Source organism: Xiphias gladius, chromosome 9 (assembly GCF_016859285.1).
Source record: "Xiphias gladius isolate SHS-SW01 ecotype Sanya breed wild chromosome 9, ASM1685928v1, whole genome shotgun sequence".
Lineage (NCBI taxonomy): Eukaryota > Metazoa > Chordata > Actinopteri > Istiophoriformes > Xiphiidae > Xiphias > Xiphias gladius.
The window spans coordinates 12,594,973-12,620,837 of record NC_053408.1 but is presented as its reverse complement, the minus strand read 5'-3'; the positions used below and the strand labels follow the sequence as shown (position 1 = coordinate 12,620,837).

At 41.6% G+C, this 25,865-nt stretch overlaps 3 protein-coding genes across 5 annotated transcripts; 1 reads left to right on the top strand and 2 right to left on the bottom strand.

The window, feature by feature from the left end:
* Positions 1 to 10: 10 nt before the first annotated feature.
* LOC120794850 (ataxin-2-like protein) lies at positions 11 to 13,179 on the bottom strand. Of its 2 annotated transcripts, none has more exons than XM_040136227.1 (23): positions 12,411 to 13,179; positions 11,400 to 11,439; positions 10,803 to 10,859; positions 10,340 to 10,411; positions 9,986 to 10,145; positions 9,392 to 9,513; positions 9,128 to 9,219; positions 8,004 to 8,252; positions 6,633 to 7,084; positions 6,444 to 6,530; positions 6,218 to 6,331; positions 5,942 to 6,022; positions 5,709 to 5,770; positions 4,642 to 5,000; positions 4,451 to 4,520; positions 3,650 to 3,784; positions 3,283 to 3,346; positions 2,706 to 2,887; positions 2,339 to 2,480; positions 2,070 to 2,179; positions 1,226 to 1,405; positions 862 to 1,033; positions 11 to 741 (listed from the first exon to the last, which is right to left on the bottom strand). In XM_040136227.1, the coding sequence occupies exons 1-23, from the start codon at positions 12,533 to 12,535 to the stop codon at positions 692 to 694; spliced, it is 3,177 nt and encodes a 1,058-aa protein (XP_039992161.1). In that variant the 5' UTR covers positions 12,536 to 13,179; the 3' UTR covers positions 11 to 691. The 2 variants fall into 2 exon arrangements, with proteins under 2 accessions (XP_039992161.1, XP_039992162.1); XM_040136228.1 differs by lacking the exon at positions 12,411 to 13,179 and adding an exon at positions 11,982 to 12,250.
* On the top strand, positions 12,455 to 20,493 carry mto1 (mitochondrial tRNA translation optimization 1). Of its 2 annotated transcripts, none has more exons than XM_040136230.1 (13): positions 12,455 to 12,566; positions 14,829 to 15,031; positions 15,203 to 15,402; positions 15,508 to 15,625; positions 16,208 to 16,506; positions 17,081 to 17,193; positions 17,285 to 17,475; positions 17,605 to 17,735; positions 18,293 to 18,497; positions 19,217 to 19,388; positions 19,535 to 19,644; positions 19,807 to 19,964; positions 20,148 to 20,493. In XM_040136230.1, the coding sequence occupies exons 2-13, from the start codon at positions 14,842 to 14,844 to the stop codon at positions 20,316 to 20,318; spliced, it is 2,058 nt and encodes a 685-aa protein (XP_039992164.1). In that variant the 5' UTR covers positions 12,455 to 12,566; positions 14,829 to 14,841; the 3' UTR covers positions 20,319 to 20,493. The 2 variants fall into 2 exon arrangements, with proteins under 2 accessions (XP_039992164.1, XP_039992163.1); XM_040136229.1 differs by lacking the exon at positions 12,455 to 12,566 and adding an exon at positions 13,462 to 13,630.
* LOC120794852 (tectonic-3-like) lies at positions 20,336 to 25,113 on the bottom strand. The gene is made up of 14 exons (XM_040136231.1): positions 24,590 to 25,113; positions 23,762 to 23,876; positions 23,574 to 23,671; positions 23,288 to 23,400; positions 23,050 to 23,158; positions 22,707 to 22,819; positions 22,567 to 22,605; positions 22,154 to 22,228; positions 21,943 to 22,062; positions 21,764 to 21,862; positions 21,544 to 21,647; positions 21,259 to 21,406; positions 20,920 to 21,054; positions 20,336 to 20,822 (listed from the first exon to the last, which is right to left on the bottom strand). The coding sequence occupies exons 1-14, from the start codon at positions 24,897 to 24,899 to the stop codon at positions 20,577 to 20,579; spliced, it is 1,824 nt and encodes a 607-aa protein (XP_039992165.1). The 5' UTR covers positions 24,900 to 25,113; the 3' UTR covers positions 20,336 to 20,576.
* Positions 25,114 to 25,865: the final 752 nt, after the last annotated feature.

Sequence of the window (25,865 nt, the reverse complement as noted above, 5' to 3'; positions counted from 1 at the left end):
AGCTTAGTAGTTGAGTTGAAAACTTTATTTTTTGGTCATTGTTGTTTTAATATTTTTTTTGTCCATCTTGTCCATTTTTTATTAATTATATTTTCCTACAGGAGAGAAGAAGGGCAAAGGGGTGGTTTTAACTACTGGATCAAGTTAAAAAAGAAAAGAAAAAAAAAAGATTTGCTAAAAATCCCCTCTCCTCTTCAAATCCCTCCGTTCATGCCGTATTCAAGAGAATCCTGGGACAGTCTGTGTTTTGTGTCATGGTACAAAACCCCACAAGGCTAAAACCACATTGCTGGGAGATAAAGTGTCTGCTGCTGTTTTTCATCCGTGTCTGTTCCTCTCTGACTGGTCCGCCCAGTAAGGTGCCCCATGTCTGAAGAGAGAAGAAGTTGGAAAGAAGAGCAGGATGGCAGCAGGGGTCGGACGCTGCTGCTGTCGTCTGCCACCTTCGCCGTTAGCATTAAAAAGGTCCTCCTCGTCTGGGGCTGACACCGAGGTTTGTACTGATGAAGAACATTACAGCAGAACAATAAGGTGCTATGAGACATTTGTCCTCTTCTCTCCTCTCTGCGATCCTGTCAGTTTGTTTTTCTCGCGTTCAGTCTGGGCCTCACATCCAGCAGGAAGTAGGGATGTTGGGGCTCATTCCGGGGAAGAGTTTGGGAGGGTGGGGGGAGTCGGGGTCTGGGGAGGTTTAGTTTCCAGGCGGATGGAAGGGAGCAGGGTGCGTTTGTACCTGCATTGCTGTGGTAGGCAAACACAAAAACTGAAATTGTAAATTCTACACTTCAAACAAAGTAAGATTCACCTTTATTGAGCAGTCGGGTTGGGAGGTTGGGAGGTTGTTCTTGTTATGTCTCATACCTTGTGGATGTCCTATGTAGAAGTGTTGGTGTGCTCCTTGCTGAGGTCCATGCTGGGGGTGCTGGGGAACTGAGCCAGGGCCCTGCTGGGGGGGCGGCTGCAACATCACTAACTGGGGCTGACCGTGGCTCCCGGAGTGGTGGGGACCTGACATGGCTCCTTGTACGTGGGCCTGGGGGGCCATGAGGTTGACAAGTTTAGATCAAGATAAAACTCTTCAAATGAAGAAACACTTTAAAAAAAAAAAAAAAAAAAAGTTATGTTAAATTTGTGTTTTATTTGACAAATACACTCATATGCAGGGATGTACAAGGAGGAACAGTAACCATGCGGCAGAAAAATAAGCAGCACTGTGGATCCATACCTGTGCTATCTGTCCCAGGGGGTATGTAGGCGGGATGCCCTGGTGACTGTGGATGCTGTAGCCCTGAATGGGGTAGGAGCCCTGCGGAGACGTATGGCCTGGCGGCATGTTGGGTGGTGTGGGGGCTGACAGTGGACCTGAGTGGTACAGGGACTGGGGCTGTGGGCCTGACTGGGCGTTCTGAAAGGAACGATCACAACATCAAAAAACGCTACAAGAGATCATTAATGAATCACAATTGTTGTCTCCTAGGAGCTGGATCCTCCAGAGGATGCAGCCAACAAAGGTGAGTCCTTCTGAAGACTTGAGGGTTAGGCTGAATCTGTGCCTCCCCCAGCCATAAGTAGTTGTGTTTTGTTGCACTTCTCTGGACTTTATTAAGTTTATATTTACATGTTTATCCCCACAGGGCTATCATGAAACTTAACTATGTGTAATACCAGTTATAATCAACAGTGGCAAACTAGGCCAAATTCTATGATACCAGATTCTATAGCACAAGCACTTAACTTTGCATAATGGACAACTGACAAACAGTGTGACAGGTTAATGGTGAATATATCCGTATAACTTCCATTTATCAGTGCTAAGATTAACAACAGGTCTTGGCTATAAATAAGGACACACCAGAGTTTATTCCTGTTGTTTTCTTTTAAATCAATCAATCAATCAATCAATCAATCAATCAATCAATCGCAGTGGATCAGTGGTTCTGAAATGGGCCAGACTTGTCTGTTTTAAGGTATTTAGTCTAGAAATGCAGACTTTGGGAGATCCTGTCCCTGAAATGGGAGCCAGCAAATTTGTCAAGGTATATCTAAGCAGTCCTGTAGGGGTACCTCACCTGTCCAGGGCTAGGTGCAGCGTGCTGGGGAGGGGGCTGGTTGCCTGTTGGGGTACTGGAGGGCTGTGGCTGATGCACTGCACCCGAGTGGTGGGAGAAGGACTGTGGAGCTACAAAGAAAACAGATCGTCAGTGCCAGGGTAATGCTTTTGAAGCATTTGATGAAACTCAAGAGGGGGAGCAGTATGACCTAAAATTTATACCAATACTTTTTACCAATATTTTGAACCTTTTCATTCATCACTCCGTAAAGGTTTGGTTCCACTCACCGTAGATGCCCTGCTGTGGTCCCTGAGGTCCGTCTCCCTGTGCAGGGAACTGGGGGCCTCCTGGGGGTCCCAGAGCCTGTGGATGAGGACCCCCGCCTTGACCGATCATCCTGGCTCCACCCTGCAGCATGGAGTACATTGGCTGGAGAAGGGGAGAGAAGAGAGGAACAAATTAAGCAATTTTTAATATATTATTTGTTTTAAATGTGGAGGCAAGATATATCTCGGAGCTTAACGTGGCTGTTATTAACCTCTGTTGAATAATAAGCTTTCAGAATTACATAATCCCCTTACCAATTTTGCTTATTTTAAAGCTTATGTAAACACTCTGCTAACTGTTTAAAACCTGAATAATAAAACGGGTTACCTGTCCAGGGTAGGGTGTCATGGCCTGGATGACCTGCTGCTGGCCGTACTGCTGTGGGTTGTACTGAAGGTAGGGCTGAGGGTAGGGGGACGCTACCAGCGGGGCCCCAGCTGCTGAGGCTGCAGCTTGCAACATGGGGGGCGCTGAAGTACCATGGTCCGAGCGCTGAGCCACTACTGAGCCTGGTGAAGGTAAAGAATAAATCGAGACAACAAAAACGTAAATGTCAAAACACTGCACCTTGAACATATTGGTACACTTACAGAAAGGTATTATATAAATGAGATATCACTGCACTTTGGTGTCACAAAGTATAGGAACTTGCTAGTCTTATGTAGTACGACAACCTCCATACATAGCACCTCCAGGTGCTGGAAAATGATTAAAAACCATGAATTAAGGTTTAAGTGAACGGCTCCAGTCTAAGCACTATGTTCTGTGAAGTGTGTTTCTAGCCTTTGAAATCCAGAGAGCTAACAGTACACCCATTTTAGAAGCAGTTTGTCAAAATTTCAAATGGAAACAACAAATTAAAACCTCAGACATACAGCACTGAAGAGGAAAACATTGCATTTACCTTTAGTCCTGGGGTATTTTCCCTGGTTGACTGTAGACATGGTGTACTGGTACATTGGTGGGGGCTGAAAAACAAATGATCAGGAGGTTAACGCAAGAAAAACTGTTACTCCATCGGGAGGAATAAATTTAAAGCTGAAGGTATTGGTTGATCAGAAGAAAAGTGGATAGAATTGATAATCGATCGTTTCAGTCATTTTTAAAGCAAAATGCCCAAAAAAAAAAAAAATCATCTGATTGTGTATTTACTGTTTTCTTTGAGTTTTCATGAGTCACATTTTCCATATCTTACAATGACTTTGGTTAGTAGATAAAAATTTGCCTGTGAAAGTATGTACCCAGATGTAAAGGTTTTCCTGCTCATGTACCTGCACAGAGTGGATCTGCGAGACGTAAGAGAGGTAGGGGGTGGTGTAGAGTGGTCCCTGTCCACCTGGGTGCTGAAGGACCACTGGGCTCTGAGGAGTTGGCCGAGGTGGAGTGGGCGCAGTGTTGGGCTTCGTCTGTACAATAACACAGCCAGAGGTAAAGAAATCTGCGTGTCACAAAGCTAACCACTAGGGTTTCAGCATGTTTTATTTTTATATTATTAAATTTTATATTATTTTTATTTTTTTTTATATTACAGTAAGTGAGACAACAACATAGTGCCAACAGGCCTTTGACTACTGCAATAAGTATTTGGACAAAACAATAGCATTTTTTCATCTTATTTATTTATTTTTATACTTCTGAGCATAGTTTTCATGTTTGGCTATTGCAAGTTTTGGTCTGTCCTGGACTAACTCTTCCCATAACCCCGACTGAAAGCTCCCTAACACATTTTATGATCCCCATGTCACTGCAACAGCTGTTGACACGGAATTGGTTCAGACTGAACCAAAGAGTTTTCTACACAAAGGGTGCTACTACAGGCCTTTATAGTCTCGTTTTTATGTGAAAAAAAATTCAGACTTTTTGTTGTAAAATTTAAAGAGTGACGTTTCAAAGGAGACCAGGTTTATGACTGTAAACAAAAGGTTGGTACATTATTTCGAGGCTCGTACAAAAAATGTCTGGTAACAAGTTCACTCCACTTTACTACATTTTCCTATCTTCATACCACATCACTAAAGTACTCACTGTACCTTTCACATTTCAAAAGATTTAACAGGAATTAATTGGCTTACCATAGGCATCTGAGGTTTATTAGGGTTGAACTCTTTAGCGTTGGGGTTTAAGGTGGATTTCTTTACTTGGCTAGATATTTAAAAAAAAAAAAAAAAAAAAAAAAAAACGTGTTTACAAATGTCAATCACGACACAAGTAAGCAAAATCAAATAATTTACATTTAGGATCTCTAATCCTTCTTGAAACTCACTCTGCCACACCCTCCGTCCGCTCTGTCGTCTCAGACCTGACCTCCTCACTTCCCGGTGTCCTGGCTGGCTGTGGGGCGGCTGGCGACTGCCTGTCTGAAACGGGTGCTGTGGTGGCAGCTGTTGTGACACCAGGTGTAGCTGTGGTGTCCTTGGTGGGGTCCTCGGCAGGAGCTGGTGAAGGCTGGGCCTGGGGCTGAGAGGGGCTGGGAGCTGGCGGCTGAGGTTTGGGGTCTGAGGCAGGGTGAGCGTCTGATGGTGAGGGTTTGGCTGCGCTGGGCTGGGCGACCTCACTGACGGCAGGAGGGGTTGCTGCTGCCGGAGAGCTGGGAGAGCTAGAGCTGCCTCCACTGGACTGGAGCTGGAAGAAAGAGAAGCAGGTAAGTACAGAGACAATGAGAGAGTAGTTAAGTAGGATGGATGTGATGGCAAAAACACAAAGAAAGGAATTAAGACTTAGCAAATTAACTCAATTAACCCTTTGGTCTCTAGATATCAGAAATGTTAAAAAAAATGCCTGTAACATTTCTTTTATATTAAAGCCTAAGCTGACGCCTTTCAATAGATTGCTTTGTCAGATCAACTATTCAAAACCCCTAAATAACTAATTTACTATCACACAGGGCAAACAAAAAGAGCAAATCCTCACAATTCAGCAGCTACGACTTTGGAATGTTTACTAGTTTTTCTTAAAAAGAGTTGCAGATTGATTTTCTGTCGATCGACTAGTTGTTTCAGCTTTTAAATAATATAGAACCAGAAATGTTCCACTAATGGCATGTTAATTCAAGGCCTTAACTAGACCTTTTTTAGCTTTTGATCACATCCTTTTACTGCAATTTTAAATCTTGTTACCAATTTGTGAGAGCTGCCAAGAGAATTTAGATCAAGAAAAAGCAAAAGACATTCAAAAGTAGAATAAATGTCCCACAAAAAAATAGACCAATAACTGATTTGCAATTATATAACACCCAAGCCTCAGACAACGGTGATGTCTCAGGACATGGCCTCTTGATTGTTCACAGATTTTCTAATTTCACACTTCACTGAAAGGCAACTGAACTCTTACCCTGAATTCCTTGCCAAATTTCCGCAGCTCCTCAATCTGTGACCTTTGCTGCACTGAGGGAGCTGGTGAGGATAGAAAACAAAGGTTAATTAAAATGTGAAATTCTCAGAACTGTAAACTCAGTTCATGCTTTCAAAAACACAAAGGACATGCAACTACGCACAAGTGGAAGATGTATGACTTATTTCCAGTATTTAGCTGGTACCAATTTGAGGACAATCTTGCACACACACCTTTACTACTCTTGCTTTCCTCTGCGCTGCTGGGGCTCTCAGCTGAACGTTCTTTTGCAGCTGCACCAAGGATCTCGTTCACTGCAATGACGAGACAAACAGCAGGCTAATTAGTTGTAGCGCTTCATTAGAATCCACCTTCAACACTTGTTGCTTACTGCTATGAGGTGACTGTCTCATGGAAGCGCATGTCATTACAGGATACAAATGGTTATGACTTTGATTTTAAACTCTTAACTTTAAAACAAGGACAGGAGGTGAGAATTGAGACAGTACCATCTACAGGGAAGAGAGGGGCGGGCCCAGACGTCTTCTGTGCAGGCAAGGAGACAGAAGATGTGTCCAAATAAGGCGTGTCCTGGGAAGTGCCTGATTTAGGAGAGCGAGTAGCTGCAAGGACATGAAGGAGAAAAGGATTGAAGTTAAGTTTAAGGCAAAATCCATCAATAATACAGGAGAAGATTTTCAACACCAGTTGACTAGATTTGGCTGCAGCTTATACCTGAGGACTGATTATGTGAGTTTGGAGTGCGGACTGTCCTGCTCGACTGTGGAGGTCTTTGGGCTTTAGGAGATGTTCTGGCAGAGACTGAAAAACACAAAAAAATCTCCTTACAGTTTTTTCACAATTCACACTGCCTTAGCAGTTTTAACAGCTGCTTTTGAAACACTTAGAAGTTCACACGCTCACCTCCATTAACAGGCCTGCCAGCATCAGACAGCGAGTGTGGGAGTGAGTGGGAATGAGGGACTGCGTGTCCATGTGGGGCAGTGGGGCTGGCTGGGGAAGCGGCAGCAGAAGTAGGGGCTGGCGTAGGTGCTGGTCCACCAGGAGAGGCAGGTGTGTACGGGCTCGCAGAGCCAGAGCCTGGGCCCGGGCTGGGGCTTCCCTGGGGGTGGTGGGTACTGTAGGCCCCACCTCGGCCTGACAGAGGGCTGCTTCTCTCTGAGGGTGAGACGCCAGTTTGTGGCCCTGCAGCAGAGGGCAGTGGGGGTCTGGGGGAAGAGGAGGATGGAGGGGTGGAGCGGTAACCTCCACTTAGACGGTTATGGGGTGGAGGCCCACCAGGACCTCTCTCGGCTCGCTCCCGCTCCCGGTTCATCTCTCTCTGGCGCTGAGGTAATGGAATGTATTTGCCCTCCCTGGAACAGAAAGAAAATACACCACACACAGGCACAACACATGGGTGATACAAGAAATGCTATACCATCAAAACTGACTTGTGCATAGAAACATGATGAAACTAGTTGATTTTCAAAGTTCATTCCTGACCTTGGAAACAGCAGTTGACTAAACAATCTCACCTCAAAGTGCATTTCGTAGCTGATCTGATAGAAACCTTCTGACCATATCCCACAACAAGATCTTCATCAGCAGCTACAGTTTGCCTGCTTGAACTGATTGCATAATAGGACTGGAAGCTGGACCTTAAAATGAGATTGCTTTGTCAACTGCTGTTTACAGAGTCAGGAATGAACTTTGAACTTCAATTTTTAAGCCAATACAATCAAAATCTCCAGGATTGCTACTAGATGAAATCAGAGGTGAGACTGTCAACGACACAATTTTGAACCAAGAAGTACATATAATCTATGTATATTTACATTTTTAAATTTTAATATTTTTACTTGTCACAGCCTTTCACAAATAGTTGACATTTTCCATTTCTCTGTTGCTAAATTGTGTTGTTGGCTTCTTATTGTTTGTCTGACATGTTTGATTTTTACCTTTTACAAAGGTTGTGAATACAATGATTTTTAGAAACCAGCTCTCACAACTCAAAAGTCGGAACTATATACCTCAACATGAATACACAAGAGGGCGACATTTTTCAAACCAGTTATTGTTTTCAGCTGCATTACTCTGCAACAATAACTAACTCTCCAGCAAGTTTCAAACCTCATCAAGTACAGTGGAGGGTTGAAAAAAAATTAGTTTGCATAATGTTTGGTGGAGCCCGTATTAAAAAAAAAAACAGGTGAACTTTTCACTGATATCTCTAGTAAGATGTGCACTACTATCTAACTGCCTGACAAACACTCTACAAACGTCCCCTTTCACCTGTTGCTGGCTCCAGGACTGTCTCGTCCCCTTTCGCGGTCTCTGTCACGAGGACTCTCGCGGCCCCTCTCCCGATCGCTGCCATCCCGCACCACAGCGCTGTACTTGTCTTCCTCGCTTTTGCCCTCATCATTTTCCAAGCTGACACGATGGCGATACTGGGGGCTTGACTCAATCTCACTTGCCAGGCGAGTGGCGCGTGCCTCCCTCTGACGAAACACCTCAGAGTTGCCTCTTTCCAGTGGCACCCTGGGCAGCAGGAGAAAAAAGTAGGAATACAAAACAAAATGTAAAGAAGGGGAAGATACTTTTAAAAACAGCTGATAAAGCTCAAATCAAGAACAAAAACTGCGATGATCTTATTGACCCAAACATTTTTTTTCCCCCATTTCAGTTGTCCCTCTCCATAGTGAGTGAACTGGTAAGTATTCAGTGTCTTACCCAAGGACACTTCCTTCTGAATTAACTGAAGTCAACTTTCATCTATACATCAAGCTTGACTAAATTTGATGCAAGGAAGAGAAAGTATAGGCAATTTTAAGAAAAGAACTCCACTGAAAATTGAGAAAGTGCCAATTTTGCAGGTTCCAAGTCCCTCCAGGTGATACATCATCTGATTAAAGTAACTGTCCCTCCTCTCTTGTTTAAGCTGTATTGACTAGTGAAATCATCAGGAGTGGTGCAACATTTAGTTATGGTGAAAACCTGTAAAATCCATGTCAACAATGACATAACTGGAGAACACTGCAATTTAAGGACCATAATACTGCAAACAGATGTTCACTTTTGATTTGTGCTTACACCAGAGATGCAAGCAAAAGTTTACAAAAAATACAACATCTTTATGTTGATGCAATATGTATGATCTGCAGGATAGATATACAAAGGTTGTAACTGCTCATTTTTAACTCTGACAACCTTTGCTTGCCTGTTTGATTACCTGAAAAGGTAGCAATAACCTCTATTTTTCTCCTGGTCTCCTTACCAAAACTTAACAAGCAGACCAAAAATACGTAAAATGAAATGGTGTAAATCTCTAGTATTTTTATAGAGTTTTTGTCCTGTTTTAGTAGCAATTATTTATCCAAAATTCTAGAAGGCAATGAATTGATACGGAAACTCACGTATACATGGAGAGGCTGGAATCATATGTTGATGTGACTCCATATTTTACTTCATTGTAACGGAACATCTCATTGGCATCCCAGCCATTGGACTGTGGAGAAGAACACGGAGATCAATGGGTTAGTAAAATAACCAGTGCTTTTAAATAATTGGGAGTACATGACTGAGGGTGTATATTATTATACCATCTCTTAGGCTAAAGGGCATTTATATCATTAGATGGTTAGTTGGTGTTTCTGTATTTACGAGACAGAGTGACCCACTGCATCATTGTCCAGATCATAACTCTCTCCATTGCTGTCTCCTCCCTCCCATCGCTGCAAGACCTTCTCCTTGTGTTCTCCATTGACGCGGCTGGAGCTGATGGCTGTGTCCGTGAAGGTGTCTAGAAATCAGAGACACAATATTAAAAATGTCTCTTTTGGCAAGATTTGTCTGCAGTCTGAATTTGGATTTGATTCCAAATATAAAATTATGTTACCATTGGTTATTTTTTTTAACCATACTACAATGCTTTCTCTTATTTTCTCTCCTGTTTTTCCCCACAAATCAATAGCTAAATTAAGGCCGGTCTAAACTGACAAATGATCAACGTACATACTTAACTTGTTACTCGAACTGTGCACTTTTAAACTTTATCATTATTTACAACACTTAAAAAAGCAATTTATTATAAATCAAGGGTGTGTTTTGCCTGAACACTATCTACTGCTTATTTTCAAAGCTAGCCCTATTCTCTCTCTCTATATATTTTTTTTTAGAAGGATCTTTACATCTCTGCTACAAATGCAATGCAGGCCTATGTTTGTTATCTTCTTGCACCTTTACACCAACCCCCAGCATGTGTGTGTTTATACCTCTGGTGGCATAGTTGAGGTCAACATCTCTGCAGATCATTGTCACCAGGTCCGAAGGGCTGAAGATCATAGTGTCAGTGATGTCCTCCCTCCGTGGCGGAGCTGATGTTGATCCCTCTTCCTCAGTGCGTTTGTGTACAGCGTCCACAGCCAACTCGCACTAAGAACCAAAAATTAAGAAGACAGAGAAAATTTGAGGATTGTATGAACTTGCAGAGCCAGAATTAAACAACTAAATAAAAGGCCATATTTTTATCTTGACAATTTACCATTATACTGAGAAGATTATTTGTAGTGCTTCCTTATATTAGCAGAGGGAAGTACATGCCTGTTTACTCAACATGAGCTTCTTACCCGAGAACTTAGAGTCTTGAATATGCCTTCAAATACACTGCCATTCTTCACTCTTATGTCACAGGTGGAACCCTGAAAGAGATAAAAGGTTTTATTAAAACCTTTTCAAATTAGTAGAACATCTGAAGTTGCACAAATACTGTGCAATGTATCCTGTATACTGTACATATTTCATAATGACCCTTCAGGGCTAGCTGTGACACAGAATGTACAGCCTGCCTCTTCACAAACAAAAGTAGTATATACCGTTTTCTTCCAGCTAAACAGCCAAAAGATTTTAACCAGAAACCTTCTGCCAGTTGCTGTAACCCTTCACAGCCTTAGACAGACACAGCAGATCACGAAAGAAAAGGTATCTCTAACTATTATGGTAAGTGTCAAGGGGGGTGATGTTAGCTGTTAACTTCTCTAGAATAATCATCTTGATCTGGGAAGGACATTGACAAAGAGCCAAATGACTCACCACAACAGCTGTGAGGAAATGAAGCATTCTGGCATTGTTGTACACACCCTCGAAAACCTGCAGATGGAAAAGGCATAAAGTATCCATCAAGACAAAGTTTCAAAAAGACATGACTTGGCAATTGTGATAACAATTGCCAAGTCATGTCATGTGGTAATTGTTACATCAAACGCCACACTTTTTCAACAATGACGTTTTTTCAATGCTGGAAAAAATGTCATTGTGACATAGTTTTAACCACTACATAAACTTAGCCAGTTCATTTATTTATGCTCAGCACTGTTAAAAAAAGATTTGATTTGACGGTAGTTTCATATACACATTATTTGCTATTTCTGTAAGATGTGTTTTTCATCAGTGATGTTTGTAAACACAGAAGTAAAAATATCGCAATATTTTGAATTATGATCACTTAGGGAACGCACATATTTTCAATTTATCAATTGTGATTACTCCTTAAATATGTGGTCTAAAAGGTGATGAACTGAACTGAGATGTAAAGATAAGACAATTATACAGAATTGCCCTTTAGTTTTTAAAACTGCACAAAATGGGTTGTGCGTTTGCCGCCCAACTTTTCTTGAGCAGGATACTCACAGGAGATGACTGGAACGATGGCTTTGCAGAACTCCGATTCCTGGGAGAAACAGCAGAGTTAAATCATGTTTGTCTGCATAGAAGTGAGGGGAGTCTAACTTGTTTTCAAAGCTTGTCAAGGCCGTGTCACATTTCACATACATAAATATGGCTAGTTGAGAAGAAACTGACAAGCTTACTTAAGAGGAATAACAAGTTGCCAAATCAACATTCATACTATGCCGAAAATATATCTACAGTCCATAATGGGTCCTCTAGTATCACATATTATGATCGTTTTTACTTTAAAGATACTGTCAACCTGTCATAATTTACTGCTAGACTGCCACCTGCCACCTTCGTCTTGAAAAAAGAAAGGAAAAGAAAAAAGCTACATACTATTCACGTCAGCATCTTAGCTGAAAATGTAAACTAGGTTTGGAGAAATGCATTCACCTTCACAAATTCAATAAAATGATTAAGATCAATCTGGATAGTAAATGCACCTTCCATAAAAAATTCACACATGGAATGGTATCACTGCAAGCCAGACACGGTTACAAACAAAGAGACGAAGCTGACAAGAGTTCAGTAAACACACACTTCTCTCAGAGATTTAGACCACATGACCTTGTGCTGGCCATAAAATCTTTTCGATGTTAACTATAGCGTATCCATGTCGGGATTTTCTTGGTTAAAAAGACGTGTTGTTGTAATTTTAACATTTTTCGATCGTCAACGTCCCTTCTCTGACACTGACAGGCCGGATAAACTTTGTATCCCTTGTGTGCTGATTTGCTACCCATTGCTTTCACCAAACTTGGACCCACCTCACTTAATCGCCCTCGGTTCTATGAGAGCGTTCTGATTGGTTGACGGTCACTGTCAATCTAACATAAACTAATTTCATTGGACTGGAAAGAAGCTCTATTACGGGGACACGCCCATTGGCCACAACGCTTTAACCGGTAGGCCTCTGAGTCACAGGACAATCCCCGGACTGTCCTGACAGGAGTACCCCTGCTTGCTTACCTCCCGACCGGTGTCCTGTTGCCGCTGTTGATGCCGCTGACTGGGGAAGACATACCGGCGGGGCCTGAGGTTCCATTAGACGCTTTTCTCCCGCCTGAGCCGGGTTGCTGCTGTTGTTTCAGCATTGCGAAGCACAAGGCTTAGACAGTATCAAGTGTAAGATAACTTATAGACACTGTTACCTCCCGATGTGAAGTTGCTTTAGCAGCGAACTATCTTTAACAGTATCACCTGTCCTGAGGAGCGCAGAGCCGGTGTAACCTCAAGAAGACCGACTACTGTAGCTAATCAGTCGCTTGTGGCCTAAAATGTAAAGCCAATACACTTCGCTTTTTAAATTAAATGTAACATATAACTTAACAGATTTTCCCCCAACTGTCTACTTTGTAACCACAGTGGTTAGGTCAAAGTAAGCGACTGATAAAATGACACGAGTTTCCGTATAATTATTTAGCAATCGCTGGCTAAGTTAGCATTAGCTTTGATCCTCAAGCTCACTTCGGGCGCTTTCCCTCCGGGATTTACTTTCTTCTCTCTGTCTAGCCGCCGTAACTCCGGCACCGCTGAACCTTCCGATAAAAATTAAGGTCTTAGCGTTACTGTCAGTTGCCTTAGAAAGTTCGATTTTTCAGGTTTCTTACTGAAAACCTGCTGCGGTCGGTCAACACCACCTCTCGGTAGGTTCACTTGACTCAATCCGCGCGCGGCTGAGTGGAAACCGGCTGGAAGGGGGAGGGGGCGTTGACGTGCGCGTGCGCCTTTGACCCACTCGTGAGCGCACGTACGTGGAATGATGTGTGCATTGAATCGATATTCGATCGATCCTAATCCATCTCTGATATAAACAAGAATGGAAGTCATCTGCTGTACACGTGGCAGCCACCACACAAAACACCAACATTGTTTTTTCTACAAATATCACCTTCATATTTATTCATTCCCCCTTTTCGTGTGTATGTTTCTGTTGCTTGCATTATTTTTTCCTTTCATTCATGAATTCATCAATAACTTATAATAAGGACAGCAGAAGACCCGAGCGAGCGTAACAGATTTGTGAGTGAGCCTATACACCAGTTTTTACGGCAGGAAGCTGCAGACAGCATGGCTGCCTCCGTAAAGAGCATTTGTGTTACATAGCAGCATTTTCGCAAGGAACTTTCTTCTACGAGTAACCTCGACATTAAACAAAAGATCCTCATTCGTCATCTGTCAAAGAAACCGTGTGTATCTTTAATATTTGAAGTGAACTGTGGACCCATACATATGCAGTACTTTTGGGTGTATCTACTTGTAAAATTAAATGTCAGTCTTAATCTGATCTTGTTTAAAGATCAATGGAAAATCTCCGCATGGGAATTATAACTCTCTGGGATATTTACATGCCGCTATCTTTATAGCTCTGGTAGAGCAACACTTACAATCTAAGCAAATGATTCGTATGCAGTTTGGATTAAAGCTGCTGGGTGGATAGTAACCTGTCGTTCACTTTAAGTGATGCTCCATGAAAAATCTGTGTTTTAATTGTAAATGGTCACCCCCTAAAGGCTTGAGAGGTGGTAATTTTATCTTTCTAGGGAAATTAGTCAGCCACAGAGGATTTCAATAGTGACGTGTTTTCATGAATAGAAAATTAAAGTGATAATTGACAGAACATTTAATTTTAAAATGGAGGCAGTATTGTTGGTATTTTGTAAATTAAAGGGGCACTGCACACCAGCACGACGAAGATATCACCTTTAGTCCACGACCTCCTCCATGAATGCTCGGGCCTACATTTCCCATAATGCAATCAATCATGTCTTTCTTTGGACCCCATGCCTCCTGAATGCTAACTTCTTTCAAACCCCGCACATCCAGGTTGTAATGCAGGCGTGCTGCTAAGCAAAGAGATAACCCTGATGACATCAACAGGGTTATTTTTTCTTTGGAAAGCTCCTCCACAGCCACGGAAAACATTATACAGCTGTTTTCACAGGCTGAGTGGTACTTGTGATAAGTAAACTGAATTTATGTGTAAAAACTGTGGAGTTCCCCTTTAAATCTTTATCTGTCCTTATATTTAGTGATTGGTTAATTACTGCTTTAACCAATAGGCCTTGGGCCTACTTAGTTCTTCATTCATTGTTTTCCTTTACATTATTTTGCCCTTTAATGGGGTACATTAGCAGCAGCATATAAAGCAGCTATAGCCGTCAGCCTAATGCAGTGAAATGTAACACTTCTAAAGGAACCATCTGAGTATGCATTACCTCTATACTTTTTTATCATGCTTAATCTTTTCAATGGAGGACTTTTACTTTTCCATTGTGGTATCAAGTAAATACTACATAACTAAGGGTTAAAGCAGTCAATTCTTTATCTCTCTAGCAAAAAGTCATTGTATTCAAATTTCTGACCATCTAACCTCAACTTTGACAGGTGTACATCACACATGTTGGCAAAGAGGCCCCCCCCCTTGCAGAGTTTCTTGTCCCTGGTTTCCAGACGTGCCAGTCACCTTGCCAGACAGCAGTACGATGTCATTGTGGTGGGTGGGGGTCATGCAGGGACCGAGGCGGCGGCAGCGGCGGCCAGAGTGGGAGCTGAGACACTCCTGGTCACACAGAAGATAAACACCATTGGTGAGACAAAAGGCTTTGTCAAAGGGACAGTTCACTCTTTGAAGAAAGCTTTCTTTTCCTCTTAGTGCAGTCTGTCCATCTAAATAGTTTTGTGATTATTTGGCAAAGTTTGTTGATTTTGGTGTGAAGAAGTGGACAGAGACCTCTCCTTCTTCCCTCACATCCCCCCAGGCGCCCTGTCTTGCAACCCGTCTCTGGGCGGAGTAGGGAAGGGCCAGCTTGTGAAGGAGGTAGATGCTCTGGATGGGCTGTGTGGCCGAGCAGGAGACTGGGCTGGTATCCATTTCTCCATCCTAAATCGTAGAAAAGGCCCTGCCGTGTGGGGCCCGAGGGCCCAGCTGGACCGCCAACGCTACCGCGAATTCATTCAGGTATCACATACACAGATGTAGTAGTATAACAGAATTTTTTGTCTGTGAATGATTTAAAAACACGTCATGAACTGTCTGTGTGTCTGCCTACTGTTTCTGGTTCAGTCTGAGCTGCTGTCCACTCCCAGGCTGACAGTGTTGGAGGGCTCGGTGGAGGAGCTGCTGGTAACGGAACCAAACCCAGAGGAGCCTGGACACCACAGAGTTACAGGGATACGTTTGGGTAGGGAGCAACAGACACCTATCTGTCAATGTTTACCTGAACTATCATTATCCCACCATTACAATTAAGGTTCAAATGGTACATACTGTATACTGAATGTACCACCACTGTGGACAGTACATTTAAAAATGGAGCTACAAGTAATAAAGTTAATCTCTGGTGGGCAAAGGGGCAATGAATAACACACACTGGCTCACCGACAACCACTGTTTCATTGATTTATTTGTCTGTACTGAGTTTTGGAAGCACAGTCATAAACACAAACTATTTTTTTTTTTTTTTGTCTCTGTGAAGTTTCACTATCAAATTCAGGTGCATTTTTAAAGTTTTCTTTTTTTTTTTTACTCTATTAAATGAGTTTATATATGCTATGATGTTTATTCAACTTCTACATAATGACAGATTTGTTTAGAAAACCTGGACATAGTTTGACATTTGAAATTAATCTCTAACGTGTGTGCCAACCAGTAAATTGCACTTTTACACACTTCAAAAATTTTCCAAAATCAGTTGGTAACTACAAAAGAAGTAGCCAGTAAATCAGTTTATGATCCTTTTGCACTTCTTTCAACATCTTCCCAGCAAATGGAAGCCACCCAATCTCAGCCAGCTCCGTGATTCTCACCACTGGTACTTTCTTGTCTGGCTCCCTCTTCGTGGGCCAAACCACTTCCCCCGGGGGTCGGATCGGAGATGCTCCATCGAGTGCTGGGCTGTCCCATACACTAAGGGAGAGGCTGGGGCTAAGGACAGGCAGACTGAGGACTGGTACCCCTCCCAGGATTGTGAAGGATTCAGTCGACCTTTGCCTGGCTGAGCTTCACCCCCCTGACAGTCGTCCAACTCCGTTCAGCTTCCTTAATACACACACGCGCTGCAAAGTAAAGTTTATGTGACGTACTCTTACCAAGTGCTTATTTTATTTCATGAATGGATTCATTGTTTAGTCTATAAAATGTTAAAAATGATGACAAATCAATTTATAACTTTAACAACACAAAAACAGAGAGGCACAGGCCAGTGTAATCCTTGCTTTCTTCTCCAGTATTCCATGTTTTATTCACCAAAAATAATGAAACAAAGCCTAAAGTGATGTCTTGAAGTTGCTCATTTTGTATTGTCCTAGAAAAAAAGAGATGGTTTTTAATTCAGAGATATGAAAGCAGCAAATCTTTAATCTTTGACAAGCTGTAACCAACAAACGTTTAGTATTTTTACCTGATATATGATTTTTTTTTAAAGTAAGTATAAAAAATGTTTTATTGTCAAGAAAGTTGACTTAATTTAGTTGAATTAATGATGAACCAACAGGTTTTTTAGAACTAGTAACAAGCACTGTCTATAAGATGTTTTGATTTTGTCAACAGAGGACTTCTACATTATGTCCTTTTCATTTTTCAATAAGTGTCTCTTCTAATTGATGAATGCTTTATTTTGAAATTAAACACTTCGAAGCCTGAAGAGCAGCTGCCTTGCTACCTTACCAATACTACTCCTGGTGTGGAGAGAGTGGTGAGGGAGAGTCTTCATCTCAACTGTCACATACAGCAAGACGCCAAAGGTCCCAGGTAAACACACACACAAAAACACACTATCTAGATGTTAGACACCTACTTAGTGTGTTCTGAAACTCATAAGGAATAACTCTTTGTCTCTCAGATACTGCCCCTCCATTGAGTCGCGAGTGCTTCGCTTTCCAGGCCGGAGGCACCAGGTGTGGCTGGAGCCTGAGGGGTTGACCTCTGACCTTTTGTACCCACAGGGTCTATCCATGACCATGCCCCCCGACATGCAGCTCCGCCTCATCAGAGAAATCCCCGCCATGCACAAAGCTGAGATCCACACACCTGGTATACTGGCTGAATCCTGTCTGATCTACAAGTGATTTACAGTACATCTGAAAGCAGAGATGTCTAAATAACGTTCCTGCTTGGACCTGACAGTCAAATGTCTCAGTGGATGTTTTTTGGGTTTTCCAGGTTATGGCGTGCAGTATGACTTTGTGTGTCCAACTCAGCTGAGCCCTGCCCTGCAGGTGAAAAGCACTCAAGGTCTCTTTCTGGCCGGTCAGATTAACGGAACAACAGGATATGAGGAGGCTGCCGCACAGGTAGCTGCCTTTTTTTTTTGTTTTGTGGATATTTAGCCATTTAAGAGTCATAAAATACAAAAGACCTTTGTGATAATTTCCTTCTCTTGATAGATAGATTTTTACTGCTGCAGAAGTTAAATACGGGAATTCAGTTCAGTATGACTATCAGACTTTGCCTTTTCAAAAATATTTTTCCAATAATTATGCTGATGATCTTTTCTATAATGCCAATTAATTAATGGCGGCAGCGATGTCACCCAAGTTTTGGTCTTCTGCTTCTGCCTTGGGGGGATTTGCCCAAGAAAAGTGGGATCTGACAATATCACATATCAGTATCAATAGTCAAAGCTGTTTCATTCCAAATCTACTCAGTAATTGGACAAGAATATTGTTAATACATTTATATTAATTGGTAGCATTAATAATATCCACATATAGCAAAAGGTTTTTAAAACAATCCAAGAACTGCACCATGGTGGCGTTATTTCTTTTCTTACACTGTATATGAATTACACTGAAACAGACTTCCATAATAACTATTCAAACCTGAGGAAAATGTTGTTCTGTCTTTGCAGGGGCTGTGGGCGGGAGTGAATGCTGCCCGCTTGGCACTCTCCATGCCACCAGTGGCGTTGTCCCGAACGGAGAGTTATATCGGAGTTCTCATTGATGATCTGGTGAGTCGAGGCGTTACAGAGCCCTACCGCATGTTCACCAGCCGGGCTGAGTTTCGAACCTCCCTAAGGCCAGACAACGCTGACCTCCGCCTCACTCTGAAAGGTTGGTATCGTGTCTGGGACTTCAGTTATTGTAGCAGAAGGGGTTGGAATAAAGCTAGGATAAAAAAATTATTCTAGCTGATATCATAAAAATTGATCTGTACCTCTACTTTGGTTGTTGTGTAAGTATTGCTGGGTTTCTAAATAAACACACTGCGTGTAAAATGTCTCCTGAAAGCAACAGTAATTCCTTTAATTATCAACACATTATATATACATAAATATATTCAGTGAAATAATGTGCATCATGATATTGGACCTGGACAATATTGCCCAGCCTTTGTGTGTATCAATGTGCATATCGTGTGCTTTACTGTGTATTGTTGCACTTACACTAATTCCTGTTTGAATACAGCCAAACAACACAATTTTAACCTATATTAATTTAAAAAATAGACCCTTCTTGCTTTTTCAGTGGTTTTAAAATCAATTATACACTAAGATTAAATAAAAGGGTTGGATGTGCTCCAACAAGAAAATATATAACATTATGATGCAGCTTAAAAAATACTAAAGTATATAGTTGCATTTAATCAGCTGCACCTCTGATGTAACATTACACATGCACAGTACACAGTAAATCTATGTATTTTTCTGATTTTCAAAGACCCCCATCTGGATGTAAGACAACTTACTTAGAGTCGTGAGGGGCCCCACCAGTTGTTGTTCTACTTCCTGTCTTTTAGTTTCTCTCCTCTCATAAACATTTTCCTCTGTCAGGGTTTGAGGAGGTGGGATGTGTGTCCTCCTTGCGCTACCAGGAGGCTGTGAGAGTGAGGGACAGTCTGCAGGATGCACTGGCGGCCCTTCAGGCTCTCGCCCTGTCCACCAACGTATGGAGAAAAAACTTGCCCGACATCCGTATAAGTGAGAACAAGAACACGATTCTGACGTGAGTGGCAAATATGTGGAATTACCGGTGTGATGGATCATGTCTGCCCAGCTGGAAATGACTGACTTTTCATCTCATGTTTCTGTACAAAGTACATCTGTAGTAAGCTGTAGGTCCTGACTGTTACTGTGCGGCTTCTTTTTCAGGGGTGTGGATCTGCTGCAGTACAACGACGTGTCCTTTGAAATGTTGGCATCTGTCTTCCCAGAGTGCTTTTCACCTTACATGGAATTCTCACAAAGACTCAAAATAGAGGGTAAAAGCCTATTTTTGCATTTTGATAATATAGTGTCACAGGTGTCTGTCATGATTCTTGGTTCAGTTATCCTTATGCATTTCCTTCAAAATCTTAATTTGGTATCATGGCCTTTTAAGCTACCGTAACATAAATAAAACATTTCTCCTGTCTGTCATGTAGCTGTGTACAGGCCTCACTGTGACCTCCAGAAGAAAGAGATTGAGAGAATTCAGAAGGAGGAGAATATGTCTCTCCCACAGGACATAGACTATCTCTCTCTGCCAGTGTCACTGTCTCAGGAAGTCAGAGAGATTCTGGACAGAGTTCGACCCAGCACTGTGAGTCTCAACATTCAGAGTATTATTGTTTACTAATAACTTTGATCTTTTTTATATTTTCAAAGACCTGAAAAACGGTTAAAAAAAAATCATTTTGCCCACCTATAGAAGAGCCTATATTTCAGTCAACTCTTGGCTAAATTAACTCCTAATGTACGACTAATATTGTGTTTTAACCTCCAGCTGGGTGCTGCTACACGGTTGCAAGGTATAACTCCTGCTGCAGTAGTCCATCTCCTCCGCTATGTCCGCCACACAGGACAAAAGGAAAGAAGAACGCACAGAAACCAACCAGAATACAAGGAGGAGAGAGAGGAGGAGCTGTGTGCAAGAAATGCATCTTTACCTCAGTGAAATCATGACTCATAAACTGTCTTGTAAAAATGTATGTATTCCTGAAAATGTACAAAACACATAAATTAAGGTATTTTAGGATGATACAGTATGGACCATTTTCATGTTTTACTTAAGGATGACTCTTTATATTGTTAAAAAAAAGCTAAGCAAAATAAAATCCCTAACTCATTCATTTCAATTCATTCATATAAAGCATTTCTTCAAGTTAAGAAGCCCTCAGAACATAACTGCTCCACTTTTACCTTCAGTATCCAGCTACCTTGTAAAGAATTCTAATCCTGTTAGCAACACGACCGTGAACAGCATTAAACTCCATGTGACCCTCTCAGCGCTACTGGCATTAATAACAATGTGCCCGTCCAGCTCTGTAGTGCCCCTAGTGAAGAAACCAAATGGAAACTTCCAGTCAGGCTGAGGCAAGCCCCTGGGGGGTTCTGGGTAAACTGTAATGTCGGCAAACGTCACCTCGGTGGTTAGAGCGAGAGGGGACGACACAGGACACTGAAGACGAGAGAGGGGGAGAGAATTTGGACATCATTCATGTAATATGACGTGTGTTGCACAGAAAAGAAGAATTTTTTATCTTGTTGCTGCCTACCTTGAAATTTTGACACTTGTAAAGGTATTTGGCCCCCAGGATGTATTTCTGGGGAAGGTGTAAGAAACCCTGGCGAGCCCATAGCACTCTGATAGAGAGGGAGCTGGGTAGGAGGCAGCCTGATTCACATGTTTCCTGAGAGGGAACAAAATAAACGATCGTGAACATGGGAAGCAAAGGAAGCTGTACTTAATTTCTACTCAAGTCTAATGATCTTCAAATTCTACTATATACAGTCACGATGCAGTAACTTTATAAGGTCAGTGGGCAGAAAACCATAAGACTCAAAGCAAATAAATTTTCTTCCTTAAAAAGTTTAGATTCCTGTTTCAGCTGTACCTGCAGGTTGACAGGACACTCCTGGGTAATGACTCTTGTCCAGCTCAGATGGGAGCCAGAGTTCATGGCAAGCTCATCAGGAGTAGCCAATCCCTGCAAGATCCCATAAATCTGGAACCGCAGCTCTGAACAGTCGCTAGATGGGGAACTAGACAACACATGCAGACATGTAAATGACTTTGGAAGATGGAATGAAACACCACTCGTTCATGCATAAAAAAAAATAAAAAAAAATCACTTAAAACTACAGATGATAGTGGCAGAGCAAAAGTACTGTGGGTTCACCTGAATGTGCAGCCAGTGATGGTGTTGTGTGTGAAGAGGATGGGTGCTCGTCTGCTGGGGTCAGAGGAACACTCCCCACTCTGTGATGCCCTCAGCATGGTCAGCTAACTCACAGTCAAGGAACCATGATGCATGATAGATCTTAAATCGAGCTAGATAAATGAAAGTATATAACTTAACAACTTGAGGAGCCATTCATGATATAGATAGGTGAGGATACAGCTGTCTCTTCTCCATTAAAGCGACCAATGACAGGAGATCCGACTCTGAGTCCGACTGCAGGCATCAGTCCTCCTGGAGTGGGGCTGGGTGTGGCCAGCTGTGAGAAAAATGGCATCAATGTCAATGTTTGAATCCATTCTTCAATAAGTGTTTGCGACAAAATCTTTAATGGGATACCTGGAACTGCACGGAGTGTGTCTGCAACAGGAACTGATTTGGATCCACATCAGCTAAGACCACATTCACAGTTGCATACGTGAGTTCTCCTCTGCCTGTGTATCCTATGACAAACTCAACCTTTAGGAAAGTCAGAAAAAGCAGAGTTGGGTTTGATGTTTCATCATAAACTTTAATACATGTGATTTAAGACATTAGTGTAACTACTCACCTTTTTCACCACATTAACACAGAGGCTGTTTCGTTGGCCTGGTGCAGGCCACTCAGACTGTGGAGTAACTGGGATCTGTAACCAGAGGTAGTACAGCATCTTACTAATACAAAAGATATGTCATTTCATTGCATTAACCACTGAGTCAAAGATTTATTTTTAAATGCACATACTGCACCTTACTAAACAAAAATCTGCACTCAGGAAAAACATGAGTAAACAAGTTTATTTTTTATACTCTAGATACAGTTTTCATAATGCAGATAAGGTGTAAGGGATGTTGTATCATTGTAAGACCTGTGCATTATTTTTATAAGCATTTTTGCCTTATAAACATGAAAGAAAAAAAAAAAAAAACTGTGTCTGCTAATGTCATGTAAGGCTTTGAGTTGTATGTAGAATAAGCGACTTACCAGAAGGTCTGACACTTGTGACGTCTCGTCTATTGGAATCTATAATAAAAAGAAGAAATATTGATGTTAGCCTTTTGGCTGTACAATTCACACCAGTAATTATCTAAATAAAAGCATTTAGGCCAGGCGGACTTGCTGACCTTGATCAGGCTCAAGTCAGAAAAGTAGGAGTTGGCATTGAGATTTGGGTCAGTGGTGCAGGACTGAGGAGTCAGCATGCGGGTACAAGACAGAGACACAGACCTCAAGAACTCTACAAGCAGAGGAAAACAGAATGTAATTACATAATAAATTATAGTGGTTAATATGATTGTGATATATCGGTCTAATATACTGTACCTATAGCGATTCTGACAGGAAGAGGTCCCTGACACAAAACTTTACCTAGATGGCAGGTCTGGATTTAAAAAGGTGTGGGGAAATCCTGCTACACTGTGATACTCAGTAGTTTACTTACACACTTTTTATGTGTTGTGAACGTACTTGCAGGGTTGCGATTGATACAGAATGCAGCAGCAGCCCCTTGAGATGGCTGCCGAAGGAGACCCCGCACAGACGAGCTCGAGAAATATGTCTGGATGACATCATCAACCTACAAAAAACAGAGTCTTATTTGCGTTTCCCCCCAATTTATTTTAGTACTGCTAGCACCCTCAAATCTCAAAATTTCATCACTTTTAATACTTGAGATACAATATTGTGAGCAGAAATCTTCTGTTACCCTGTAGAAAGCTCTGCTGTGGCTGATGCTTGTAGGTGCTGGTGGTGAGAAGTGGTATGAATCACCTAAAGCTGGATACTGAGGTAGAGCATGGAGAGATTTGCGTGCTTTATCTGTTGGGACAGGTTGAAAAAAATGCTGATTTTTAACAGCATTCATGGGGGATAATTATATGTAATTTGTATGTATATAATTATAACTTTATCACTGATTCTCCTGGTTAAATAATTTAAAGCTTAATTACACTATGTTTTCGAATTAATATATTCTTATTATATCTATTTACCTTCAGACCGGACACAAAACAAAGAGTCAGTCACAGTGACAAGAGATGAATCCACGTTAGCCCTGAACATCAGCCATTTCTCAATGCAAAATCCTGATCTGTAAAATAAAAGAGGTTTTTTATGCTTTTAAATGCTAAAAATGTGGACTTTATGTGCTATAACTTTAGTGCAGGTGCAGAGGACTTACATGGCTTTCTTTGGACATCCAGTGAAAACTGTACTCAAGTTAGCCATACCACAGTCAACTGTGTCACAACAGCAGCCAATGTCGCAGAAATCAGGCGTTAAATTGCAGAGGCAACCTGGATAACAACAGAAAAGCGTTGTGTTAGTAAATTTTGTGTAAAATTCCAGAATGTTACAAGGTTCACTGGCTTAACAACAGCAAATAAGAAGAAAGTGGATACACTGTGTAATTGTTTATTATAATTGTAAATAGTTAACTGAAAATGTTTGTTACTGTCATCTTTGAGTTGACCAAGCTCTAACTGGAAATAGCCAAAATATTGAGTGTAGACTGTATACTTAAATTTGTACTGTATATTTTAACCAATACTAAACTTTATTTGATGGTTTTAATTCACATTAGATTTAATGGTTGACCTTCTCAGTGCACCTGACCTTCCAATTAAGAGTCTCTCATTAGGATCTGAGATCTCATCAATAGATATTTTCTAAAGTTCAACAACCTATCACAGTAGGCGACTGTCAGCGCACAACAGAGAAAAGTCAAACTATGAGAAAGACAAGATAGTTTTATAGATAAATTGATAGAAAGCATTGTAGGGGCATCTACAAACAGATGATACGGTATGATACCCATACAAGTTCAAAGGAGTCTAGCTTGCTAGCATAAACAGTGGGAGACAGTTTGATGGGTGAAGGAGCTGCTCTGAAAGCTTTATCAAACAGGAGACTTTTTTGGCTTGACAAACATAAGAGTACTGCAGGACGAAAACAAATGTAGCTGGACTCAAGTTTTCAGTTCATGGGGTGTCGAGAGGCAGTAAGTTACCCTCTGGGGTCACCACGGGCTGGACGGTGGGTGCCGAGGGCTCATCGGTGAGCACAGTAGGAGCTTCAGACGCCCCTGTGGTGCCGACACTAGTGGAGTCCACGGCCTCTGTGACGTCCGGAGCAGGGGTCGCGGAGCTGAAAGCCCCCCCATTTGTTGGGCTTACATTGACGGTTGGAGAGACCTCAGATTCTGTGGCTGCGTTGGCCAAACGTGCACACAAGACAATGAATATGTGAAGTGAACGACACCAACGGCGGGAGTTCATCTCCTCAAAGAGACATGGTGAACAGTGCGGACCCTGGCTCATTAGCTAGCTAGGTAATGTTAACGTAACAGTTAGCTGGAATAATTTCTCCTATGTCGCTCGCAAGAGCTTTAAACCCATTAATACAGAAAATAAAATAAAACAACGTTAGAATTAAATAAGCAATTCAGAATACGTTTTCCACTGACGTATTTAGCGGCATATGCCGGACAAAAATATACTGAAGAGCAAGCTTCTTGTTACCAAGGAAGTTGTCATGGAGACTTCCGTTTCTAAGATAATGATACCGTAAAACCTTTAAAAAAGAAGAAAGACATTTTTTTCATCGTCTTGAATTCATGCAGTCCGTCAGAATGGGTCTACCCAGAATCATAATGCCACAATCCGCGCAGAAGAACAAATACAAGAGTGAACCGAACAGTTAAATACATCAAGACACCTACGAGGCAAAAAAAAAAATAAGAGAAAGACGTTTAAGAGGTCAACTACCACATCTGATTTGCTCCCATACGGCATATTTCGTGTGAAGAGTTTTGAATGCAAATATAACTTCATTATTCAAGTCAGGTGAAAATTTGTGAAAGGTAACAGGTAAACAGGTAAATTGTGAAATATCTGTAAAACTCCAATAACATAGGCTCTTTTTTTTCATTCATACTCCATGCCTCTTTGTCTGTAGCTTGGAACATTTGTACCGACTTGTACATGGTCATTATTTGTAATTGTTAATTCATGTTGCTATAAGTATTCATCTTTTTTTCACTTACTTGCTTGTACATAATAGTTTTTTGTATATATTTTTTTATCTTAACTATATACATATTGAGGTGTATGTTTACATATGTAGAGCTGTGTTTACATAGAGGCCCTAGGTCAAAGGTCCTCAGAGGGTGCCTCACAGTTTGGAAAAGGAAGTTGATGCTTTGTGCCTGAAACCATATGTTAGTGACAGTTTTTAGGAAAACAACTGCCTTATTTAAGAGTCGGTGGTCAAGGCTGATTTTCAGA

Excerpts from the sequence above, each read along its gene's own strand:
- LOC120794850 (XM_040136227.1), bottom strand. The coding sequence starts at position 12,535 with ATGCTGAAACAACAGCAGCAACCCGGCTCAGGCGGGAGAAAAGCGTCT. Across the intron at positions 8,253-9,127 it reads TCCAGCCTCTCCATGTATAC|GGTGCCACTGGAAAGAGGCA; the intron begins GTGAGTTTCCGT and ends CCTGCTGCCCAG. Across the intron at positions 3,785-4,450 it reads ATAAACCTCAGATGCCTATG|ACGAAGCCCAACACTGCGCC; the intron begins GTAAGCCAATTA and ends GTTATTGTACAG.
- mto1 (XM_040136230.1), top strand. The coding sequence starts at position 14,842 with ATGTTGGCAAAGAGGCCCCCCCCCTTGCAGAGTTTCTTGTCCCTGGTT. Across the intron at positions 17,476-17,604 it reads AGCTGAGATCCACACACCTG|GTTATGGCGTGCAGTATGAC; the intron begins GTATACTGGCTG and ends TGGGTTTTCCAG. Across the intron at positions 19,965-20,147 it reads ACAGAGTTCGACCCAGCACT|CTGGGTGCTGCTACACGGTT; the intron begins GTGAGTCTCAAC and ends TTTAACCTCCAG.
- LOC120794852 (XM_040136231.1), bottom strand. The coding sequence starts at position 24,899 with ATGAGCCAGGGTCCGCACTGTTCACCATGTCTCTTTGAGGAGATGAAC. Across the intron at positions 22,229-22,566 it reads CACAAGTGTCAGACCTTCTG|ATCCCAGTTACTCCACAGTC; the intron begins GTAAGTCGCTTA and ends CTCTGGTTACAG. Across the intron at positions 21,648-21,763 it reads TTAATGGAGAAGAGACAGCT|CTGACCATGCTGAGGGCATC; the intron begins GTATCCTCACCT and ends ACTGTGAGTTAG.